At 41.0% G+C, this 25657-nt stretch overlaps 1 protein-coding gene across 1 annotated transcript in view; it reads left to right on the top strand.

Moving 5' to 3' along the window:
- The window catches only part of LOC124616296 (dynein intermediate chain 2, ciliary), a 193903-nt gene that overhangs the window by 37806 nt on the left and 130440 nt on the right, over positions 1-25657 (top strand). The window contains exon 4 of the mRNA XM_047144599.1: positions 15864-16140. Coding sequence (XP_047000555.1) covers positions 15864-16140 — 277 coding nt within the window. The remainder of the gene's footprint in view (positions 1-15863; positions 16141-25657) is intronic.

Here is a 25657-nt window from a genome sequence, read left to right as displayed (position 1 = left end):
CATTGTCGAGTACCACGGTAGTGGAGCCTTTGCTCATGGCGAGGAGGGTGAAAGGGTGCTCTGCCTTCAAGTGACAATTTGATTAAGGTTTAGTGTATCAGTGGTATTGTTCAAGAAGAATTGGAAGACAATGCAGGAAGTGACAAATTCTGGGAATACTGGGAGAATGCAGGACAAGGGTAGCATGACTGTCATGTGCCTCTCTGACAGTGCCATTTCAGTCCTGCTCACACCACATCCCTGCCACACCAGTGCCGGCATCTCTGCCATACCACTTCTGTGTGGATTGGGCCATACAGTCATAGAGAATACCATTTACAAATTTACTCACAAAATTTTGCAAGAATTAAATGACAAAATAGCATCTTCTGGTATTTTCTGTAACCTATCTAAAGTATCTGACTGTGTGATCACAATATTTTTCTAAATAAACTGATGTTTTATGACATTGGTGGTACAGCCAAGTAATGGATAATGCCATATCTAACCAAAAGAATAAAGGAAAATCCAAGATGGAATGTAACAGTATTTTGAAAAGGAATTTTGCTACTCACCATATAGCAGAGGTGCTGAGTTGCAGATAGGCACAACAGGCACAACAAAAAGACTGTCAAAAATAAGCTTTTGCCCAGCAAGGCTGTCTCTGGCAACTGGAGCCACACAGTTCCAGAGACTGCAGTCATGAGTGTTGAGTTGCGTTTGCATATGTGTGTGTGTGTGTGTGTGTGTGTGTGTGTGTGTGTGTGTTTGTGTGGTTTGCTTGCTGGCCAAAAGCTTATTTTTGACATTATTTTTGTTGTACCTATCTGCGACTCAGCACCTCCGCTACGTGGTGAGTAGCAACTTTCCTTTTCATAATATTGTCAAAAGAATAAAGAAAATTGTGTATAAGGATACAACCAATGCAAGCAGGGGAGATTACTCCGAGTGGAAAGAAATCACTTATGTGGTTCCATAAGACTAAATCTTATATCCACTGTTGTTTCATGCATGTGTAAATAAGCATCTGTATATTATACAACAAGCAAAATTAGTTCTTTTTTTTTTGTCACACTGATATCATTATCAGTTGAAACACATACATGGCAACAGAAGAAATGGTAAATAATGCTCTTAAAATTCTTATTGAGTGATTTTCTGCAAATTGTTTGCATTCTCAGTTTCAAAAAGACATGACATATTCAGTTCTGCCCTTCTACGGGGATTATTGGTAGTTGAGAGCTTCATTGTTAGACATGTGATGAAGAATCTTAGGGATATGACTGCCAAGGACAGGAATAAAACCAAGTGCACTCTTTGTGGATACCAGGGGGGAGTCACCTCAGATGTAGAATGGGTCCTTCTTGATACCACGAAGTACACAGGGTGCAGCCAATTGCAGGTGGTGGCTGATGTCAGTGCTAATGATGTGTGTTGCTTTTGACTGGAAGAGGTGGCCTCTTGGTTCCAGTTGCTATCTGAAGTAGTAAAGATAGCCAGTCTTGGTTGCATGATGAAGGCAGGTTTCTGATGAAGGCAGGTTTCTGCCAGGGGTGGTTTAAGGCACAATGACACAAGCCATAGCTTTGTGCACCAAGCTGAGAGAGATGTCAGATGCAGCACAATTGTAAGATATCTGTACTGGATATATGACAATTAATAGTGACTACTCTGGGTGCCAAGCTCAGAAAGGAACCAGGGGCACCTAAGTGCAAGATTCACATACGGTACATTTCACAATTAGTAGTGAAAACTGACATGGACAAAAGGGTACGAGGGGAAAGGAGGGAGGGGAGGGTTCCAAATGATGAGTCACTTGTGGGACAGAATGTTCTTGAACTGGTCCTGGGTTCTGCTTAATAGGTCATGTGTCTATTACACACAGTGCCCATTACACACAGAAGGCGTCTGTATGGATAGCAGGGATGTATGGAGTGGTCTGTGCAGTTTTTTTAGGTTCATCTATGTCTACACCTGCTTCTGCTGTAAGGTGTATGGCAGGGGGTACCATGTACCTCAACTAGTCATTTCCTTTCCTAATCCACTTGCAAATGGAGCTTTGGAAAAATAACTGTTTGTATGCCTCTGTATGAGCCCTAATTTCTCGTATCTTGTTTTTGCAGTCCTTACGCGAAATGTACATTGGTTGCAGTAGAATAATTCTGCAGTTGGCTGAAAATGCCTGTTCTCTAAATTTTCTCAATAGCGTTTTGCCAAAAGAATGTTGTCTTCTCTCCAGGGATTCACAAAGCATCTCTATAATGCTCATGTGTTGATTGAACCTACTGGTAACAAATATAACAGCTCATGTTTGAATTGCTTTGATTTATTCCTCTAATCAGACCTGGTGGTGATTCGTAACACTTGTGTGATACTCAAGAATGGGTCGCATAAGTGTTTTCTATGCAGTTTCCTTTGTAGATGAATTACACTTTCCTAAAACTCTCCAAATAAAATGAAGTCATCTATTCAGCTTCTGTACTACCATCCTTATGTGCTTGCTCTATTTAATATTGCTTTGCAATGTTAAGCTTAGATATTTAATTGACATGACTGTGTCAAGCAGCTCACCACTAATACTGTTAGGTTAAATAAAGGGTCTCAAGAAAGTATAAACAGGGCTTCAGTCTCCAAAGGTGCAGGTCAGACACAGAACAAGAGTAGACTTAGGAATCATTGGTAATATACACTCCTGGAAATGGAAAAAAGAACACATTGACACCGGTGTGTCAGACCCACCATAATTGCTCCGGACACTGCGAGAGAGCTGTACAAGCAATGATCACACGCACGGCACAGCGGACACACCAGGAACCGCGGTGTTGGCCGTCGAATGGCGCTAGCTGCGCAGCATTTGTGCACCGCCGCCGTCAGTGTCAGCCAGTTTGCCGTGGCATACGGAGCTCCATCGCAGTCTTTAGCACTGGTAGCATGCCGCGACAGCGTGGATGTGAACCGTATGTGCAGTTGACGGACTTTGAGCGAGGGCATATAGTGGGCATGCGGGAGGCCAGGTGGACGTACCGCCGAATTGCTCAACACGTGGGACGTGAGGTCTCCACAGTACATCGATGTTGTCGCCAGTGGTCGGCGGAAGGTGCACGTGCCCGTCGACCTGGGACCGGACCGCAGCGACGTACGGATGCACGCCAAGACCGTAGGATCCTACGCAGTGCCGTAGGGGAGCGCACCGCCACTTCCCAGCAAATTAGGGACACTGTTGCTCCTGGGGTATCGGCAAGGACCATTCGCAACCGTCTCCATGAAGCTGGGCTATGGTCCCGCACACCGTTAGGCCGTCTTCCGCTCACGCCCCAACATCGTGCAGCCCCCCTCCAGTGGTGTCGCGACAGGCGTGAATGGAGGGACGAATGGAGACGTGTCGTCTTCAGCGATGAGAGTCGCTTCTGCCTTGGTGCCAATGATGGTCGTATGCGTGTTTGGCGCCGTGCAGGTGAGCGCCACAATCAGGACTGCATACGACCGAGGCACACAGGGCCAACACCCGGCATCATGGTGTGGGGAGCGATCTCCTACACTGGCTGTACACCACTAGTGATCGTCGAGGGGACACTGAATAGTGCACGGTACATCCAAACCGTCATCGAACCCATCGTTCTACCATTCCTAGACCGGCAAGGGAACTTGCTGTTCCTACAGGACAATGCACGTCCGCATGTATCCCGTGCCACCCAACGTGCTCTAGAAGGTGTAAGTCAACTACCCTGGCCAGCAAGATCTCCAGATCTGTCCCCCATTGAGCATGTTTGGGACTGGATGAAGCGTCGTCTCACGTGGTCTGCACATCCAGCACGAACGCTGGTCCAACTGAGGCGCCAGGTGGAAATGGCATGGCAAGCCATTCCACAGGACTACATCCAGCATCTCTACGATCGTCTCCATGGGAGAATAGCAGCCTGCATTGCTGCAAAAGGTGGATATACACTGTACTAGTGCCGACATTGTGCATGCTCTGTTGCCTGTGTCTATGTGCCTGTGGTTCTGTCAGTGTGATCATGTGATGTATCTGACCCCAAGAATGTGTCAATAAAGTTTCCCCTTCCTGGGACAATGAATTCACGGTGTTCTTATTTCAATTTCCAGGAGTATAGTTGTAAATTGTCATAGCTATATTGAAAAAGAGCTAGAGCTCAAATCACTAATAGAAAGCTTAGATTGTTATAGCAAGGGGAAACTATGGCCGTAATTTTTCCCGAGGGCATACAGCTTTACTGTATGGTTAAATGATGATGGCGTCCTCTTGGGTAAAATATTACGGAGGTAAAATAGTCCCCCATTCTGATCTCCGGGCGGGGACTGCTCAAGAGGGCGTCATTATCAGGAGAAAAAAAACAGGCATTCTACGGATTGGAGCGTGGAATGTCAGATCCCTTAATTGGGCAGGTAGGTTAGAAAATTTAAAAAGGGAAATGGATAGGTTAAAGTTAGATATAGTGGGAATTAGTGAAGTTCGGTGGCAGGAGGAACAACATGTTTGGTCAGGCGAATACAGGGTTATAAATACAAAATCAAATAGGGGTAATGCAGGAGTAGGCTTAATAATGAATAAAAAAATAGGAGTGCGGGTAAGCTACTATAAACAGCATAGTGAACGCATTATTGTGGCCAAGATAGACACGAAGCCCACGACTACTACAGTAGTACAAGTTTATATGCCAACTAGCTCTGCAGATGACAAAGAAATTGAAGAATTGTATGAGGAAATAAAAGAAATTGTTCAGATAGTGAAGGGAGATGAAAATTTAATAGTCATGGGTAAATGGAATTTGGTAGTAGGAAAGGGGAGAGAAGGAAACATAGTAGGTGAATATGGATTGGGGGTAAGAAATGAATGAGGAAGCCGCCTGGTAGAATTTTGCACAGAGCACAACTTAATCATAGCTAACACTTGGCTCAAGAATCATAAAAGAAGGTTGTATACATGGAAGAAGCCTGGAGATACTGTCAGTTTTCAGATAGATTATATAATGGTAAGACAGAGATTTAGGAACCAGGTTTTAAATTGTAAGACATTTCCAGGGGCAGATGTGTACTCTGACCACAATCTATTGGCTATGAACTGTAGATTAAAACTGGAGAAACTGCAAAAAGGTGGGAATTTGAGGAGATGGGACCTGGATAAATTGACTAAACCAGAGGTTGTACAGAGTTTCAGGGAGAACATAAGGGAACAATTGACAGGAATGGGGGAAAGAAATACAGTAGAAGAAGAATGGGTAGCTTTGAGGGATGAAATAGTGAAGGCAGCAGAGGATCAAGTAGGTAAAAAGGCTACTAGAAATCCTTGGGTAACAGAAGAAATATTGAATTTAATTGATGAAAGGAGAAAATATAAAAATGCAGTAAATGAAGCAGGCAAAAAGGAATACAAACGTCCCAAAAATGAGATTGACAGGAAGTGCAAAATGGCTAAGCAGCGGTGGCTAGAGGACAAATGTAATGATGTAGAGGCTTATCTCACAAGGGGTAAGATAGATACTGCCTACAGGAAAATTAAAGAGACCTTTGGAGAAAAGAGAACCACTTGTATGAATATCAAGAGCTCAGATGGAAACCCAGTTCTAAGCAAAGAAGGCAAAGCAGAAAGGTGGAAGGAGTATATAGAGGGTCTATACAGAGGGCGATGTACTTGGGGACAATATTATGGAAATGGAAGAGGATGTAGATGAAGATGAAATGGGAGATATGATACTGCATGAAGAGTTTGACAGAGCACTGAAAGACCTGAGTCAAAACGAGGCCCCAGGAGTAGACAACATTCCATTAGAACTACTGACGGCCTTGGGAGAGCCAGTCATGACAAAACTTTACCATCTGGTGAGCAAGATGTACGAGACAGGCGAAATACTCACAGACTTCAAGAAGAATATAATAATTCCAATCCCAAAGAAAGCAGGTGTTGACAGATGTGAAAATCACCGAACTATCAGTCTAATAAGTCACGGCTGCAAAATACTAACACGATTTCTTTACAGATGAATGGAAAAACTAGTAGAAGCCGACCTCAGGGAAGATCAGTTTGGATTCCGTAGAAATATTGGAACACGTGAGGCAATACTGACCCTAAAACTTATCTTAGATGCTAGATTAAGGAAAGGCAAACCTACATTTCTAGCATTTGTAGACTTAGAGAAAGCTTTTGACAATGTTGACTGGAATACTCTCTTTAAAATTCTGAAAGTGGCAGGGGTAAAATACAGGGAGCGAAAGGCTATTTACAATTTGTACAGAAACCAGATGGCAGTTATAAGAGTCGAGGGACATGAAAGGGAAGCAGTGGTTGGGAAGGGAGTGAGACAGGGTTGTAGCCTCTCCCCAATGTTATTCAATCTGTATACTGAGCAAGCAGTGAAGGAAACAAAAGAAAAATTCGGAGTAGGTATTAAAATCAATGGAGAAGGAATAAAAACTTTGAGGTTCGCCAATGACATTGTAATACTGTCAGAGACAGCAAAGGACTTGGAAGAGCAGTTGAGCGGAGTGGATAGTGTTTTGAAAGGATTATATAAGACGAACATTAACAAAAGCAAAACGAGGATAATGGAATGTAGTCGAATTAAGTTGGGTGATGCTGAGGGAATTATATTAGGAAATGAGACACTTAAAGTAGTGAAGGAGTTTTGCTATTTGGGGAGTAAAATAACTGATGATGGTTGAAGTAGAGAGGATATAAAATGTAGACTGGCAATGGAAAGGAAAGCGTTTCTGAAGAAGAGAAATTTGTTAACATCGAGTATAGACTTAAGTGTCATGAAGTCATTTCTGAAAGTAATTGTATGGAGTGTAGCCATGTATGGAAGTGAAACATTGACGACAAATAGTTTAGACAAGAAGAGAATAGAAGCTTTTGAAATGTGGTGCTGCAGAAGAAAGCTGAAGATTAGATGGGTAGATCACATGACTAATGAGGAGGTATTGAATAGGATTGGCGAGAAGAGAAGTTTGTGGCACAACTTGACTAGAAGAAGGGATCGGTTAGTAGGACATGTTCTGAGGCATCAAGGGATCACCAATTTAGTATTGGAGGGCAGCGTGGAAGGTAGAAACCGTAGAGGGAAACCAAGAGATGAATGCACTAAGCAGATTCAGAAGGATGTAGGTTGCAGTAGGTACTAGGAGATGAAGCAGCTTGCATAGGATAGAGTAGCATGGAGAGCTGCATCAAACCAGTCTCAGGACTGAAGACCACAACAACAACAGGTTGTTATAGGTACTGAAAGCTGTACAAAGCCAGAGATAAGTTCAGCCAAACTTTTTACCAACAACCTAATGGTCTTCACAAAGGATAGATTAAATACAGTTGGTGGTGACATGCTTGTTGCTGTTATAAGTAAGTAGTTTATCTTGTAGTGAAATTGCAAGTAGTTAGTTCATGGGAGTTAGTATGGGTGAGGTTATACTTCACAACCAGAATAAATTAATAATTTGTTCACTTTAGAAATTCCCCCCCCCCCCCCCCCCCCCACCCCACCCAAGCTTCAAAGAAAACTTGAGTTTCACCATCAAACATCATCTGAAATTGTTCTAAATGCTTTCTCCAAAACTTATTGTAAGCAGTTAGTTTAGGAAGCCACTCAAAGCCTAAATGGTTGTGGTAACATACTTGACCTCTTAGCAACAAATTATCATGAGCAGATAGTGAGAATCTTGATGGAAACAGGGTTTGGTGACTACAAGGTTATTGTAGTGAGACTAAATACCATAACATCCAAAAACACCAAACAAACTAAGTATGTATGTGTAGGCCAGATGTGGCCTGAATTCTAAGAAACAGTATTGACAACAATTGAGATTTATATACCAAATAAGGGGGAAAATATCGCCTTTGGTATGTAAAACAGCTCAGAATAGTGTTGCAGAAGCAACAAAAAAAGAATGCCAGATTTAAAGAATGCAAAATCCCCATGATTGGTAACGTTTTACAGAAGCTCAGAATTTAGCATGGACACCAGTGCGAGGTGCTGTTAATAGTTACCACAATGAAACTACACCAGCAGCAAGATGCAATCAATACCTTCATTACACTGTATCAATGTTAACATTACTAACAATTGTCCCACTATGGTGGAGTTACTTAATATGGTTTTCCAAAATTCCTTTTTCAAGGAAGACAAAGAAAGTATTACAGAATTTTAATGTAGAACAGCTGCCAACATGAGTAACTTGATGTAGAGAGGAAACTTAAATCAGCTAATAAAGGCAAGTCCTCCAGTCCAGGCTTCTTTCAGAGCATGATAATCAACAATCATGTAAAAACACTCACTCAACAAAGGGACTGGAAAGCTGCACTAGTTTTACAAGTTCACAAGAAAGGAAATAGAAATAATCTGCTGAATTGCAGACTCATATCACTGACATAATGTACTCTGTTGGAACATTATGAATTACCTCAAAGAAAATGATCTGTTGACATATAGTCATCACTGATTCAGAAAATATCATTCATATGAAGTAATAATTGCCATCAACAGGGAATTTCAAATTGACACCATATTTCTAAATTCCTAAAGGGCTTTTGACACAGTCCCTCACAAGTAACTTATAATCAAATTATATATAAAAACAAAGATGAGGTGACTTACCGAACAAAAGCGCTGGCAGGTCGATAGACACACAAACGCCTGTGAAATACCGTCTCAGTTGTACAACTGGATTTTTGATTTTTTGTCCATAGAAGTTCATGGAAAATCTCTGATTAAAACAGAAGTAATATTTGGCATTTTCCATGGAGGTGTTATTGGCCCTCTGATGTTCCTAATCTATGTAAATGATTTACGAGACAATCTGAGCAGCCATCTTAAATTGTTTGCTGATGATGCTGTTGTTTACTGTCCAGTAAAGTCATCAGAAGATTAAAACAAATTTGAAAATGATTTAGATAACATAACATATCTGTATGTTCCCCCCTCCCCCCTCCCAGCCCTTCCCCCTCCCTCTGCTATGAACCATGGACACTGCTGTCGGTGGGGTAGCCTGTGTGCCTCAGCAATACAAATAGCCATACCATAGGTGCAACCACAATGGAGGGGTATCTGTTGAGAGGCCATACAAACATGTGGTTCCTGAAGAGTGGCAGCAGCCTTTTCAGTAGTTGCAGGGGCAACTGTCTGGATGACTGACTGGTCTGGCCTTGTAACACCAACCAAAACAGCCTTGCTGTGCTGGTATTGCGAACAGCTGAAAACAAGGGGGAATTATAGCCATAATATTTCCTGAGGGCATGCAACTCTACTGTATGGCTAAATTATGGTGGTGTCCTCTTAGGTAAAATACTCCAGAGGTAAAATAGTCTCCCATTTGCATTTCCAGGCATGGACTACTTAGGAGGAGTTCATCAAGGAGAAAAAAAACTGGCATTCTATGGATTGGAGTGTGGAATATTAGATCCCTTAATGAGTCAGGTAGGTTAGAAAATTTAAAAAGGGAAATGGACAGATTGAAGTTAGATTCAGTGGGAATTAGTAAAGTTCGGTGACAGGAGGAAAACAGTTTTTGGTCAGGTGAATACAGGGTTATAAATACAAAATCAAGTAAGAGTAATGCAGTAGTGGGTTTAATAATGAATAAGAAAATAGAAATGCATGTAAGCTACAATGAACAGCATAGCGAATGCATTATCATAGCCAAGACAGACACAAAGCCCGCACCTACCACTGTAGTACAAGTTTATATACCAACTAGCTCTGCAGATGATGAAGAACTTGATGAAATGTGTGGTGAGATAAAGGAAATTATTCAGATAGTTAAGGGAAATGAAAATTTAATTGTGATGGGGGACTGGAATTCAGTAGTAGGAAAAGGAAGAGAAGCGACAATAGTAGGTGAATATGGACTGGGGGAAAGGAATGATAGAGGTTGCTGCCGTGTAAAATGTTGCACAGTGTCTAATTTAATCATTACTAATACCTGGTTTAAGAATCATGAAAGAAGATTGTATATTAGGAAGCGACCTGGAGACACCAGAAGATTTCAGATTGATTATATAACGATAAGAGAGAGCTTTTGGAACCAGATTTTAAATTTTAATATATTTCTAGGGGCAGATGTGGACAATGACCACAATTTATTGGTTTTGAACTGTAGATTAAAACTAAAGAAATTGCAAAAAGTTGTGAAATTAAGAACACGGAAACAGAGCTTGTTGAGAGTTTCAGAGGGAGTATTAGGCAATGTTGACTAGAATGGGGGAAAGTTGGTTGGTTGATTTTGGGGGAGGGGACCAAATAATGTTATTGTTCCCATTGGATTAGGGAAAGATGGGAAAGGAAGTTGACCATGCCCTTCCAAAGGAACCATATTGTTATTTGCCTGAAGCGATTTACAGAAATCACGTAAAATCTAAATCAGGATGGCTGAGCAGGTTTGAACCATCATCCTCCTGAAAGTGAGTCCAGTGTGCTAACCACTGTGCCATCTCACTCGGTAACAAGGGAAAGGAATACAGTAAAAGATGAATAGGTAGCTTTAAGAGGTGAAACAGTGAAAGCAGCAGAAGATCAAACAGTTAAGAAGACAAGGCCTAGTAGAAACCCTTGAATAATACAGGAGATATTTAATTTAATCGACGAAAGGAGAAAATTTGAAAATGCTGCAAATGAAGCAAGTGGAAGGGAATGCAAACGCCCAAAAATTGAAACTGACAGAAAGTGCAAAATGACTGAGCAGTAATGACTTGAGGGCAAATGTAAGGATTTAGAAATGCATGTCACTAGGAAGAAACATAGCTATTACTTACAGCAAAATTGAAGATGCCTTTGGAGTAAAGAGAAATTGCTGTATGAATATCAAGAACTCAGATGGAAAACCAGTTCTAAGCAAAGAAGGGAAGCTGAAAGGTGGAAGGAGTATATAGACTATGGACAAGAGAGATGATTTTATATAAATGGAAGAGGACATGGATGAAAATGAGATGGGAGATATGATACTGGTGAGAAAAATTTGACAGAGCACTAAAAGACCAAAGTTGAAACGAAGAAGCTCCAGTATTAGTTGACATCGTGTCTGAAGTACTGATAGCCTTGGGAGAGCAAGCCACGATAGAACTCTTCTATCTGGTGTGCAAGGTGTATGAGACAGGCGAAATATTATCAGACTTCAAGAAGAATGTGATAATTACAATTCCGAAGAAAGCGGGTGGTGACAGGTGGAAATATTACTGAACTATCAGTTTAATAAGTCATAGTTGCAAAATACTAACACTTATTCTTTACAGAAGAATGGAAAGACTGGTAGAAGCTGACTGGGGGAAGATCAGTCTGGATTCCAGAGAAATGTAAGAACACGTGAGGCAATATTGACACTACAATTTATCTTAGAAGATAGTTCAAAGAAAAGGAAATCTACATTTATAGCATTTGTGGACTTGGGGAACAACTTGTACATAAACCAGATGACAGTTATCAGAGTTGAGGGGCACAAAAGGGAAGCAGCAATTGAGAAGGGAATGAGACAGGGTTGTAGCCTATCCCCGATGTTATCAAATCTGTACACTAAGCAAACAGTAAAGGAAACCAAAGAAAAAATTGGAGCAGGAATTAAAGTTCAGGTTTGCCAATGACACTATAATTCTGTTGGAGGCAGCAAAGGACTTGGAAGAGCAGTTGAATGGAATGGACAGCATCTTGAAAGGAGGATATAAGACGTATATCAATAAAACCAAAGTAAAAATAATGGAATGTATGTGAATAAAAACAGGTGATGCTAAGGGTATTAGATTAGAAAAAGAGACACATTAAGTAGTTAAATTTTCTTATATTTTGGACAGCAAAATAACTGATGATGGTTGAAGCAGAGAGGATATAAAATGTAGACTGGCAATGGCAAGAAAAACCAAATCATGAAGAGAAATTAGTTAACATTGAGTATAGACTTAAACGTTAGGAAATCTTTTATGAAGGTGTTTGTCTAGAGTGTATCCATGTATGGAAGTGAAACATGGACTACAAATAATTTAGATAAGATGAAAACAGAAGCTTTTGAAATGTTGTGTTACAGAAGAATACTGAGGATGAGATGGGTAGATCATGTAACTAATCCAGAAGTACTGAATAGAACTGGGGAGGCAAGAAATTTGTGGCACAACTTGACCAAAAGAAGGGATCAGTTGATAGGACACATTCTGAGATGTCAAGGGGTCACCAATTTAGTAATGGAAAGAAGTGTGGGGGTAAAAATCGCAGAGGAAGACCAAGAAATGAATACCGTAAGCAGATTCAAATGGATTTAGGTTGCAGTAGTTACTTGAAGATGAAGAGGCTTGCATGGAGAGCTGCATCAAACCAGTCTTCGAACTGAAGACCACAACAATAACATCTGTATGGTGCAAATAGTGGCAATTGACTCCGAATAAGTTCAAAAAATAGCAGTTCATTTTATATTATCAAGAAATAGAGGAGATTGGATCACAGATATGATAAGTGAGTTGAGGTAGCAGCCATTAAACAACAGGTGTCTTTCTTTTTTTTTTTTTTTTTTTTTTTTTTTTTTTTTTTTTTCAGGAAATTCCAATGACCAACTCTCTTCCCCGGGTGCAAAAATATTTTCCTGACTTCCACCTGTATGGACTGGAATGACCAATATAATAAAATAAGAGAGCTCAGATCTTGCACAGAAAGATTTAAGTGTCTGTATTTCCTGCACACTGCTCGTGTGTGGAATGGTAGACTCTGAAGGTGTTTTGATCAAACTTTGGCCAAGCACTTAAGTGTGAATTATCAAGTAGTCATGCAGATGTAGATGGGAGACAGGGATACTACAGAAATGATAAGTGTAACATATGGTGAAGAAATAATAACTAAGGTAGAAACTTAAAAAATTTTGGGTGTCTACATTGAAGGGAGTTTAAACTCAAAAAACACATTTTGGAACTCCCAAAACAACTGATTTCAGCCACATTTGCACTTTGAATCATTGCAAATCTTGGGACGAAACAAATCTGTAAGTTAATAATTGGCATATTTTCATTCAGAAATACATACTTTATGAATACATACTTTATGAAGAATACCATCTTATAGATATCTGTTTTAGGAGTTAGGCATTTTGACTACAGCTTCACAATATATTTATTCCTTCATGAAGTTTTTTGTTAACAAGCCACTGCAGTTCAAAAGGAACAATGATAAACCTAATTTCAGTAGTCAAAGTAAAAATGACACTTATTACTCCACATTAAGGTTGGCTTTAGGGCTAAAAGGGTGCACAATGCTGCCACAAAAATGTTTGGTCACCTATCCCATGATATAAAATGTCTGACAGACAGCAAAATCAAATATGAAAATAAACTGAAGAAAATTTTTTCTTTGAGAAACCCCTAGGAACTGTTGCATTTCCCATCAATAAAAGTAATTAGTCAGAGAATCTTTATATAAACCAAGAGGTTTTAACCTAGTCTGTGTGGTATTGAGTGAAGTCACACAGTGTTAAAGGTGTAGAGCTAATATTGAGCAGAACTCAGGTTCAAACCCCATCCATCAGTTAATATTGTACATGTGCCAGCATGTTTCCTTAGAAGCAGTCAACGCCAATATTCTCCACCATTCTCATTCAACTGAGATAATTCTTTGCCTCTAATGATAAAAAAATTCAATATAATGTTATACCCTATCTCTTGTTTACACTGTAATTTTCAAATTTTCACAAAGACACTATTGGATATGTAATATTTTGTGAATAAATGAACTGGTTGCTGAATGAATGGTTGTAATACACACAGAAGTGATATTATGAGGAAAAAATTGCTAATGATTACAAGTTTTTAAAACATGCTATACATAAACCTGTCAAATAATGAAGGAACAATTATTCAATAACTACTGAATTTCCAGATCTATTTCAAAATTATTGATGTTTATAGCTTTTATCTACGAGGGCAGTTCAATAAGTAATGCAACACATTTTTTTTCTGAAACAGGGGTTGTTTTATTCAGCATTGAAATACACCAGGTTATTCCCCAATCTTTTAGCTACACAACACTATTTTTCAACGTAATCTCCATTCAATGCTACGGCCTTACGCCACCTTGAAATGAGGGCCTGTATGCCTGCACGGTACCATTCCACTGGTCGATGTCGGAGCCAACGTCGTACTGCATCAATAACTTCTTCATCATCCGCGTAGTGCCTCCCACGGATTGCGTCCTTCATTGGGCCAAACATATGGAAATCCGACGGTGCGAGATTGGGGCTGTAGGGTACATGAGGAAGAACAGTCCACTGAAGTTTTGTGAGCTGCTCTCGGGTGCGAAGACTTGTGTGAGGTCTTGCGTTGTCATGAAGAAGGAGAAGTTCGTTCAGATTTTTGTGCCTACGAACACGCTGAAGTCGTTTCTTCAGTTTCTGAAGAGTAGCACAATACACTTCAGAGTTGATCGTTTGACCATGGGGAAGGACATCGAACAGAATAACCCCTTCAGCGTTCCAGAAGACTGTAACCATGACTTTACCGGCTGAGGGTATGGCTTTAAACTTTTTCTTGGTAGGGGAGTGGGTGTGGCGCCACTCCATTGATTGCCATTTTGTTTCAGGTTCGAAGTGATGAACCCATGTTTCATCGCCTGTAACAATCTTTGACAAGAAATTGTCACCCTCAGCCACATGACGAGCAAGCAATTCCGCACAGATGGTTCTCCTTTGCTCTTTATGGTGTTCGGTTAGACAACAAGGGACCCAGCGGGAACAAACCTTTGAATATCCCAACTGGTGAACAATTGTGACAGCACTACCAACAGAGATGTCAAGTTGAGCACTGAGTTGTTTGATGGTGATCCATCGATCATCTCGAACGAGTGTGTTCGCACGCTCCGCCATTGCAGGAGTCACAGCTGTGCACGGCCGGCCCGCACGCGGGAGATCAGACAGTCTTGCTTGAGCTTGCGGCGATGATGACACACGCTTTGCCCAACGACTCACTGTGCTTTTGTCCACTGCCAGATCACCGTAGACATTCTGCAAGCGCCTATGAATATCTGAGATGCCCTGGTTTTCCGCCAAAAGAAACTCAATCACTGCCCGTTGTTTGCAATGCACATCCGTTACAGACGCCATTTTAACAGCTCCGTACAGCGCTGCCACCTGTCGGAAGTCAATGAAACTATACAAGACGAAGCGGGAATGTTTGAAAATATTCCACAAGAAATTTCTGGTTTTTTCAACCAAAATTGGCCGAGAAAAAAAAAGTGTTGCATTACTTATTGAACTGCCCTCGTATATTTTAGTTCAGGTGCAGTTGAAACCCCCAAGTGAGGTGGCACAGTGTTTAAGAGAACTTCATTTATGGTCAGGAGGCATGGGCTTCAAATCCCGTTCCATTTTTCCAGGTTTAGGTTTTCTGTGTTTTTCATGAAATAGAGTTCCCTGCTGTGATGAATGCTTTAAAAGAACTTGGCTGATTTCATTCTCCACATATGTTTTCTTCGAACTTGTGCTCCATTTCTAATGCCCTTATTATCCCAGAGATTTTAAATCCCAAGCCTCTTTTTTTCTTCGTGTCCTTTTTAAACCTTTCTCCTAAAGTCAGTCTCTCTCATTTAAAAAGTACAAGCTGCACAAATAAATAGAATTTCCAAGAGAGATGTATAAAGGCTTTTTTAACTAGCAGCAACAGTGGGCACTGATGATGTATCACATTCATTTGGACCATTGATAGTCAAAATTATTGTGTTTGTTGTCATTCCCCAAATTTTGAGAAAAATATGATGTGGCACTAACACCCAAAAAAGAAAAAAAAAAATAAATTGTTGTATTGTTTCAGTCTTTACTTGCGTAACTACAAAGTTTAATTTATGTGGGACATCTATCTCTTGATCCCTGTTTGCCTATTAATAATGAGTAATTTTTATGTAATTGGGTACTGTTATTATTAGGATGTGGATACGCAAACAATACCTCCACCACGTGCAAAGTTTTCTGAACAAGTAACACAGTGGGTTATATATGATGCATATCATGAAGATTTCTTAACACAACAGCGTGAAAAAGATAAGGACAAGAAAGAGAAACCTGCAACATCTGGAGCTATGAAGAAAGAAGAAACAAAAAAGAAGGAGGTTCAAGTGCTGGATGTAAACAGCCGAATGCTAATGGCTGTGAAGATACTGGAAAGAATGGTCAATCAGAACACATTTGATGAAATAGCACAAGGTAAAAATATTTTCTGGCATTCATTCATTTTATTAATCCAGTTGTAAATTATATGTACAAAATCTTTTCATAAATTGTGTTTGAGCAGATGTTAGTCCTTATTTTTCAGCAGTCTCTACTATACAATGTTAGTCCTTATTCTTCAGCAGTTTCTACTACACAATGTAAGCAACACTTATAATTGTAGATTAGATGTGTCTCAACCATCTCATCTATGCTAATTCCTTCCCTACGTTATTTTACCTTCTTCTTCCACCTTTAAGGTTTTTCCTTCTTTTAATGAATAAATTATTGAGAACAAAGCACCTTTTCTCAGAAGTTAACTATTATGCTTAATCTTGAATTACAAAAACTCACCTAAGATGCAGGCTTAGAAATATTTCCTGTTTTCTCCTGAATTTTGTACATTTAAAGCAACATGCCAATCTTTGCACAACTTTGAAATCTTATTAGGAGCTGATTGGATATTTATGGCAGTTTTTCTTTTCTCCAGACAGTAACCCATTATAAATCTGTCTACATCATATGGCACATGTTGGAGGGTGCCTTGTACCACTACTAGTCATTCCATATCTTGTTTCATTTGCGAATTAAGGAAAGAAATATTGACTTTATTTTTTTATTTGAGATACATATTCCATGGATCCAGTATGGCATGATTACGCATGGATGTGGAACGAGTCAAAGCAGATACAATATAGGTATCATACAATACAATACATACTGGTATATGGTAGATGAATGATTCAAAACTGGTACAATACAATAATATAATAGAGATAATAAACAATACAATACAAAAATACAGTAGTGATAAGAAAACCAATACAGATACAATGACAAAGGAAATAATCTGAATTACTACTCAAATTTTTCAAGTAGGAATTCCTTTACTTTTTTTTGATAGTGTTTTATTTTCTTTTAGACACTTTATATTACTCGGGAATGCGTTAAAGATTTTTGTACTTGCATACTTTACCCCGTTTTGTACCAGAGACAGATTTTTCCATTCACAGTGCATATCACCTTTCCGTCTTGTCTCATAATGATGGTAAGCCTCATTTGTGTCATATTCAGAGGAATTGAGAAGTGTGAAAGCCGTGAGTGAGAGAGGATATTGTGAGGTAGTGGTTAATGTACCTAACTGTTTAAAAAGATTGCGGCATGAGGTTCTTGGAGGACCACTACATATAATTCGGACTACTTTTTTCTGGCTTACAAAATTTTTTTTGGAAGTGGTGAGTTGCCCCAAAAGATTATTCCATAGCACATCACTGAATGAAAGTAGCCAAAATATTCAGACTTTGATACATTGATGTCTCCAATTTTGGAGATTATTCGTATGGCAAATGTTGCTGAGCTAAGCTTTTTTTAGAGTTTTCGGTATGTGGAATTGCCAGTTGAGCCAGTTATCTATGTGAATGCCTAGGAACTTTGTGCACTGAACGCTCTCTAACTGTTGGCTCTCATGTGCAACGTTAATCTCTTCGGGGCTTGTGTAACTGGATTGGAACTGCATGTAATTTGTTTTACTGACGTTTATTGGTAGAGAATTTGCTGTGAATCAATTCAGAGCATTTGCAAGTGCTTGGTTGGCATTTAACTCTATGCCAGTGGAAGTTTTGCTGGCTGTCACTATACTTGTGTCATCTGCAAACATTGTGATATTGTTTGAGGACAGTGGTAGGTCATTAACATATATGATAAATAGGAGAGTACCAAGGACTGTCCCTTGTGGAACTCCATGATGTACTGTTCCCCAGTCAGACTCTACCTCTCCTACTTGTAGATTGTTAACATCTAATACTATTTTTTGTTGTCTGTCTTCTAAATATGATCTGGGCCAGTTACCCATTTGTCCACGGATTCCATATTGGGCTGCTTTTCCTAAAAGTATTCTGTGATCAACACAGTTGAAAGCCTTAGTCAGGTCACAGAATATGTCAACAGGTAACGGGGCGTGAGTTGTGCTTGGGTAGCTCAGTCGGTAGAGCACTTGCCCACGAAAGGCAAAGGCCCCCAGTTCGAGTCTCGGTCCGGCACACAGTTTTAATCTGCCAGGAAGTTTCATATCAGTGCACACTCCGCTGTAGAGTGAAAATTTCATTCTAGAAACATCCCCCAGGCTGTGGCTAAGCCATGTCTCCGCAATATCTTTTCTTTCAGGAGTGCTAGTTCTGCAAGGTTCGCAGGAGAGCTTCTGTAAAGTTTGGAAGGTAGGAGACGAGGTACTGGCAGAAGTAGAGCTGTGAAGACGGGGCGTGAGTCGTGCTTGGGTAGCTCAGTCGGTAGAGCACTTGCCCGCTAAAGGCAAAGGTCCCAAGTTCGAGTCTCGGTCCAGCACACAGTTTTAATCTGTCAGGAAGTTTCATATCAGTGCACACTCCGCTGTAGAGTGAAAATTTCATTCTAGAAACATCCCCCAGGCTGTGGCTAAGCCATGTCTCAGCAATATCCTTTCTTTCAGGAGTGCTAGTTCTGGAAGGTTCGCTTCTGTAAAGTTTGGAAGGTAGGGGACGAGGTACTGGCAGAAGTAGAGCTGTGAAGACATGGCGTGAGTCATGCTTGGGTAGCTCAGTTGGTAGAGCACTTGCCCGCGAAAGGCAAAGGTCCCGAGTTCGAGTGTCGGTCCGGCACACAGTTTTAATCTGCCAGGAAGTTTCATATCAGCGCGCACTCTGCTGTAGAGTGAAAATTTCATTCTAGAAACATCCCCCAGGCTGTGGCTAAGCCATGTCTCTGCAATATCCTTTCTTTCAGGAGTGCTAGTTCTGCAAGGTTCGCAGGAGAGCTTCTGTAAAGTTTGGAAGGTAGGAGACGAGGTACTGGCAGAAGTAGAGCTGTGAAGACGGGGCGTGAGCCGTGCTTGGGTAGCTCAGTCGGTAGAGCACTTGCCCGCGAAAGGCAAAGGTCCCGAGTTCGAGTCTCGGTCCGGCACACAGTTTTAATCTGCCAGGAAGTTTCAGGTAATTTTTTCTTGTCAAGGCATTTTAAAATGTCATTTGTAAGTGCGAAATATGCTTCGGTTGTTGATATACCTGATCTGAAACCAAATTGTTGTTTACTAATTAGTGCAATTTTTTTAAGGTGATTGACAACAAACTTTAGAAAATACTGTTACAAGAGAGTTAGGACGATAGTTGGAAAAATCTGTGGGATTACCTTTTTTGTAGAGGGGCTTGTGGCAACTACCGCACATGTCGATTGCACCCGACGCGTAAAATTCGCGCCAACCACAGATATCATTCTCCACAGTTCGCACGGGAGTCACAGAGAAGAGAGCTGTCGACTGTGATTCTCATACCTACCTTTTTACTCTTTGTTGTTGATTCTCTTTTATGTATTCTCTTACTTGACAACCTGTTATATGTGAGAGAAATAAAAAAGAAACTTGAGTTCAGACTCCGTTAGTTTCTGCTTTCTAACTGTGTTTGGGTGGGTACACACCTACTTTCGCAACATTGGTGACCCCGACTGCAAAACAAACAGCAGATACAGATATGGACACACCAGCAGTATCAAGACTAGTGTTTCACTTACCACCCTTTTGGCCACACAACCCAATGCTGTGGTTCGCACAGGTGGAAGCGAGTTTCACGTACACGGGAATAACTGCAGAAACAATTAAGTTTTCCCTTGTAGTAAGCCAACTCGATCATCGTTATGCAACTGAAGTTCAGGATATCATAACAGCTCCTCCGACAGAGAATGCATATGAAGGGTTAATGACTGAACTGATATGACACCTAGCTGTTTCTCAAAAAGATGGAATCCGGCAAGTATTGATGCAAGAAGAAATCGTTGACCGGAAACCTTCGCAGTTCCCGCCTGCCACCACAGATAAAAGCAGTCATCGCCACGCAGAACAAGACGTCACTGGACACGGTAGCAGAACACACCGACCGCATACTGGAAGCGACCATGCCGAACACACAGGTCAGTGTCGTAGACATACCTGTCAGCGTAGCAGCTGCATCTACTATGGTGTCTTGGGCAGATTACAATGCACTAACCACCAAGGTCGATCTCCTATGCACACAGCTTTCGAAACTAATGTCAAATGGCATCATTGTCAATCAGAGAAGCCATAGTCGATGACGTTATGGAAGTCGTTCTGCATCACAATCTACAACTGAGAACAGACAGACCATTTGTTGGTATCGTAGTCGGTATGGAGAGCAAGCACGTAAATGCATTAGCCCATGCTCTTTCTCCAAATCAGAGCGGAAAGTGGCAGTAGACGCTACCTCCTACCTTCCTGCATCTCGACGCCTTTTTATAACAGATCGTGCGTCAGGCAGGAAATTTTTAATCGATACCGGTTCAGACCTCAGTATACTACCAAGACAGTCCTTGCATTGTTGCTGGCCGTGCACTGCATTTAACTTATGTGCCGCCAACAATTCGCAGATTTCAACATACGGATTACAACAAGAGAATCTGAACTTGGGACTCCGTAGAGATTTTAAATGGAATTTCACAGTAGCAGACGTCACAGAAGCAATACTAGGAGCTGAATTCTCATCAAACTTCAGACTTTTGTCAGACTTGGCCAATGCTCGCCTGATAGACAGTCTCACCAACCTATCAATGGCTTGTTGTTTTCGTGACACAGATTGTACCAGTATTAAGTTAACTCAAATGGCAGACAAGCAGAGTACCGCACAATACTAGCAGATTTTCCTGAATTAACGAAACTGCCAAGAGCACAACAGAAAGTGTTGCATGATACAGTATACTACATAAAAACCACGCATGGCCCACCTGTGTCATGTTGACCTAGGAGACTAGCACCAGAACGCCTCGCTATAGCTAAAGTGGAATTTGAGCTAACGCTTAAAGAGGGAATTATACGCCCGTCATCCAGTCCATGGACATCGGCCTTAACCTCGTACCAAAAAAAAGTGGATCCTGGTGTCCATGTGGCAACTACAGAGCACTGAACACCAGAACTATTCCGGATCGTTATCCTGTACCTTTGTTAAGGGACTACAATCACGCGCTGCATGGCGCCACAGTCTTTAGTGTGCTAGATTGCGCAAAGGCCTATACACAAATTCCTGTGACATACCAAAGACCGCCATAATAACACACTTTGGATTGTTTGAAAGTAATTTCATGACATTTGGTCTGCGAAATGCTGCACAGATATGGCAACGTTTTCTGGATTCTGTATTACAAAGATTCCCCTTCTGTTTTGCCTACCTGGATGACGTTCTCATATATTCCGCAAACAATGAACAACACAAGCAGCATTTAAAAGAAGTACTCCAACGCTTAGAGAAGTTTGGAATAGTGTTAAATACAGCGAACTGCCTGTTTGGCCAACCTGAAGTGGAATTTCTAGGTCATCGCATATCCGCTACAGTTTCAGCACCCTTACCCAGAGAAGTTGAGGCTATTCTACACATGCCCAAGCCTACTATGGTCAAAGAATTAAGAAGATACCTAGGCATGTTAAATTTTTACAGAAGGCATCTACCACGGACACCTGAACAGCAGGCACCGTTAAACGCGTTATTAGCCGGCTCAAAGGTTCGCAGCAATGCAACCATACAGTGGAATGAGGAATCTGATGCAGCATTCGAAGTGACACGTCAGAGCCTGGCTCAGGCCGCACTACTGGCACACCCTAAACTAGAAGCACCTTTGGCACTGGTGGTGGACACTAGCCAGTTTGGTGTTGGTGCAGCCCTGCAACAATTGGTAGATGGTGCATGGCAACCTGTGGCATAGTATTCACACAAGTTGTCACCAGCACAACAACACTGGAGTGCTTACGATAGAGAACTTTTGGCTATATATTTAGCGATCAAACACTTCAGACCACAAGTCGAAGCTGGTGATTTCTCAATTTTTACCGATCATAAGCCCTTGACTTACGCATTCAACAAGAACAGTGACAAATGCTCTCCAAGGCAGTATTCTCAATTGGAGTTCATAAGCCAATTCACCACAGACTTTTGCCACATCTCAGGTTTAACTAACGTGGTAGCTGATTGTTTGTACTGAGTATCCAGTATAACACAGCCTGTAACTATGGCAGAACTAGCGCAAGCCCATCAGGAAGATGATGAGCTAAATGCCCTGTTGAGTGACGACAACACGGTGTTGGAGTTGCAGCTAGTTGACGTGCCCGGGGAAGACGTACGACTACATTGTGATGTGCAACAAGGTCGATCACGCCCTTACGTTCCAATCGCACATCGCAGAAGAGTGTTTGATTGTCTCCACAGCATATGTCACCCCGGTGTTCAAGCAGCTACCAGACTGGTGTCCAAAAGATTTGTATGGCCAGGAATAGACCGTGATTGCCGTAACTGGACTAGATCTTGCCCACGCTGTCAGCTATGCAAAGTGAGCAGACATGTGCGCCCTCCAATCGGACAATTCCCAGATGTCAAGGCACACTTCTCCCACATTCATTTGGACGTCATAGGACCTCTTCCACCATCAGATGGTAATCGCTACCTGCTAACAATCATTGATAGGTATACACACTGGCCGGAAGCAATACCTACCGATAACATCTCGGCGGAAACTCTGGCAACGGTATTCATGTCAACTTGGATATCGAGGTTCGGCTGCCCACGCCATATAACAATTGATAGAGGATGACAGTTCGAATCAGAACTATTCGCTCAGTTAGCAAGATTCTGCGGATACTGCTATCACCGCGCCACCGCCTACCATCCGACAAGCAACGGGATGGTAGAAAGATGGCACTGTACCTTAAAAGCAGCCCTCATGTGCCATGGTACTAAATGGGTGGAAGCATTACCCATTGTACTGTTAGGTCTTAGGACAATCTTGAAACCTGATATGGACGCCTTCCCGGCAGAGTTGGTCTATGGAGAAACAATACGTCTGCCCGGAGAGTTCGCTGACGACTAAGGGGACCGAATGCAGATGACCAGTCAGAATATTTACAAGGATTGAGAGCAACGATCAAGAAAATCAAACCTGCAAAAGCGTCCAGACATGGAGCCCCGGTAACATTCATGCACAACGATTTAAAAACTTGCACACATGTATTGTTACGCACAGATGCCGTCAAACCACCACTACAACCGCCATACACTGGACCTCATCGTGTGATACGCAGAGATGCACACACCCTAGACATAGTACTGAATGGGAAACAAGCCACCATATTGCTAAGTAGAGTGAAACCTGCTTATATACTTCAAGACACTCCGGCGGTGTCAGTGTCGCGCAGCGATCAGCACAAGACAACGATGCAGAACCCCACTCCGCTACCTCCGCAGTCAATAAAGCAGCAGCCTCGATGCACCTCACGTTCTTGCAGACAAGTGCACTTCCCTGCCTGCTACAGAGAGGAACATCCAAGCTCCGCTCTCACAAAGGGGGCTCATGTGGCGACTACTGCACACGTCGATCGCAGTCGACGCGTAAAATTCGCGCCAACCACAGAGATCAGTCTCCACATTTCGCATGGGAGTCACAGAGAAGAGAGCCGTCGACTGTGATTCTCATACCTACCTTTTTACTCTTTGTTGTTGATTCTCTTTTATGTATTCTCTTACTTGACAACCTGTTATATGTGAGAGAAATAAACAAGAAACTTGAGTTCAGACTCCATTAGTTTCCGATTTCTAACTGTGTTTGCGTGGGTACACACCTACTTACGAAACCAGCTTCACAGTAACATACTTCATTCTGTCAGGGAAGATACCTTGATTTAGAGAGGCATTGAATATATGAGCTAGAACTTTATAGAGTTGGTTACAGCTGGCTTTTAGCAGTTTGCTGGAAGTATTGTCTACACCCAATGAATTTTTACTTTTTAGAGAAACTATGTTTTTTTTTTTTTTTTACTTCTTGCACAGTTATGTGGCCATACCTATCATGTCTATAGAGTTAGGGAAAAGTTCTTTCAGAGTTTTTATTGCCTTTTCTGAAGAGCCTTTGCATGCTGTTTTCTCAGCAACAGTTAAAAAGTGCTCATTAAAGATTTTAGCTACAATATCTTGATTTTGAACTAGCTTACCTTCATTGTTAAAAGAGCAATATTTTGGGTCTTGTTGGGATAATTTGCACCAGTCTCATTTCATATCACTTCCCATATAGTTTTGATTTTATTAGTGGAGTTATTAATTTTTGAGCCCAGATACATACTTTTTTTATTTCTGAATGACATTATTCAGTATCTTACAGTATTTTTTATAGTTATTTAAAAGGTTAGGGACATCTGATTTTTTTGAGGCAATGTACAACTCTCTCTTTCTTCTGCATGAAATCCTAATTCCAGTGGTAATCCAAGGCTTGTTGGTGGATTTTTTAGTATGGGTTTTATATATTCTTTATGGGAAAGTACTTTCAAACATTAGCGCCACTTAATTGCTGAAAAGGTTGTATTTGGAATTGGCATTTTCTACATTACATACTGGACCCCAGTCTACGTTTTGGAGATGTGATTTAAAGATCTCAATAGTTTCATCAGTAGATTTCCAAGTAATTTTCCAGTTGGGACCACTATTAATCTCACAAATATTTGAATTGTTAATGGTGAATCTTTGTCCGTCAGGGTCAGAGAGACCATGCAGGACTTGCCTGACAGCTATATCATCAATCTTGGTTATGTCATAAATACATTGTCAGTTAATGATTTTGTTCGTGAAGTTATTCTGGTGTGAAAATTTACGACAGAAGCGAAATTATATGAGGACATCAAGTTCTCAATGTCTATTCTGTCTCTGCAGTTCGTTAGGAATTTGCATTGAAGTCTCCAACAACTGTGACATCTCTACTGAGTTTAAATATGTATGTTAAGAGTGCATCAAACTGTTTCAAAAATATACTTAAGTTACCTGAAGGTGCCCTGTATAAAGCTACTACTGCTATATAAGAATTATTTAAAGCCAGCTTTGTGGCACACCCTTCAAACTGTTGATCTATACAAAAATTCTGCTCATTAATTACACTGAATGTGTTTCTGTTTTTGACATAGATTGCTACTCGACCTTTTTCTATGAATTTTCTAGATGTTGCTAAGCAGTAATTATCTATAGCAAGTTTTTCAATATCTGACATAACATGGTACTCACTAAATAACAGAACATGGGCGCAATCTATACCTTGTGGCTCCTGGATATTAATTAAGAGTTCATTAATCTTGTTGGTCAGGCTACATATGTTTTGATGGTAAATAGTCAGATTTTGATTTCCAGAACCACTTACATATTTATCCCTAAAAACGAAATATCAGTTGACAGAGTGGGTTTGGTATTTTTCACTATGCATTTACTTGTCATTTAGGAGATGTTCTTTTCTAGGCACTGGGCCGTAACAATCTGACCTTTGTCAAAGTCATTGATGTCAGTGAAATTCACCATTTGCAGCCTGTGTCATCACTTAAGTGATTCCCCATTTATCTCTGCTCCACTTACTGTACCATGTGCCCTCAACACCAGTAGGTGGCATTCGTCTATTGTGGGAGAGGGTCATAATGTTTTGGCTCACTTGTGTAGTGCAACAGCTGTTGGCCATTTGTTTC

Source organism: Schistocerca americana, chromosome 5 (genome assembly GCF_021461395.2).
Source record: "Schistocerca americana isolate TAMUIC-IGC-003095 chromosome 5, iqSchAmer2.1, whole genome shotgun sequence".
In the NCBI taxonomy this organism is placed as follows: domain Eukaryota; kingdom Metazoa; phylum Arthropoda; class Insecta; order Orthoptera; family Acrididae; genus Schistocerca; species Schistocerca americana.
The sequence above is the reverse complement of the archived record's forward strand: the minus strand, read 5'-3'. Positions and strand labels throughout refer to the sequence as shown.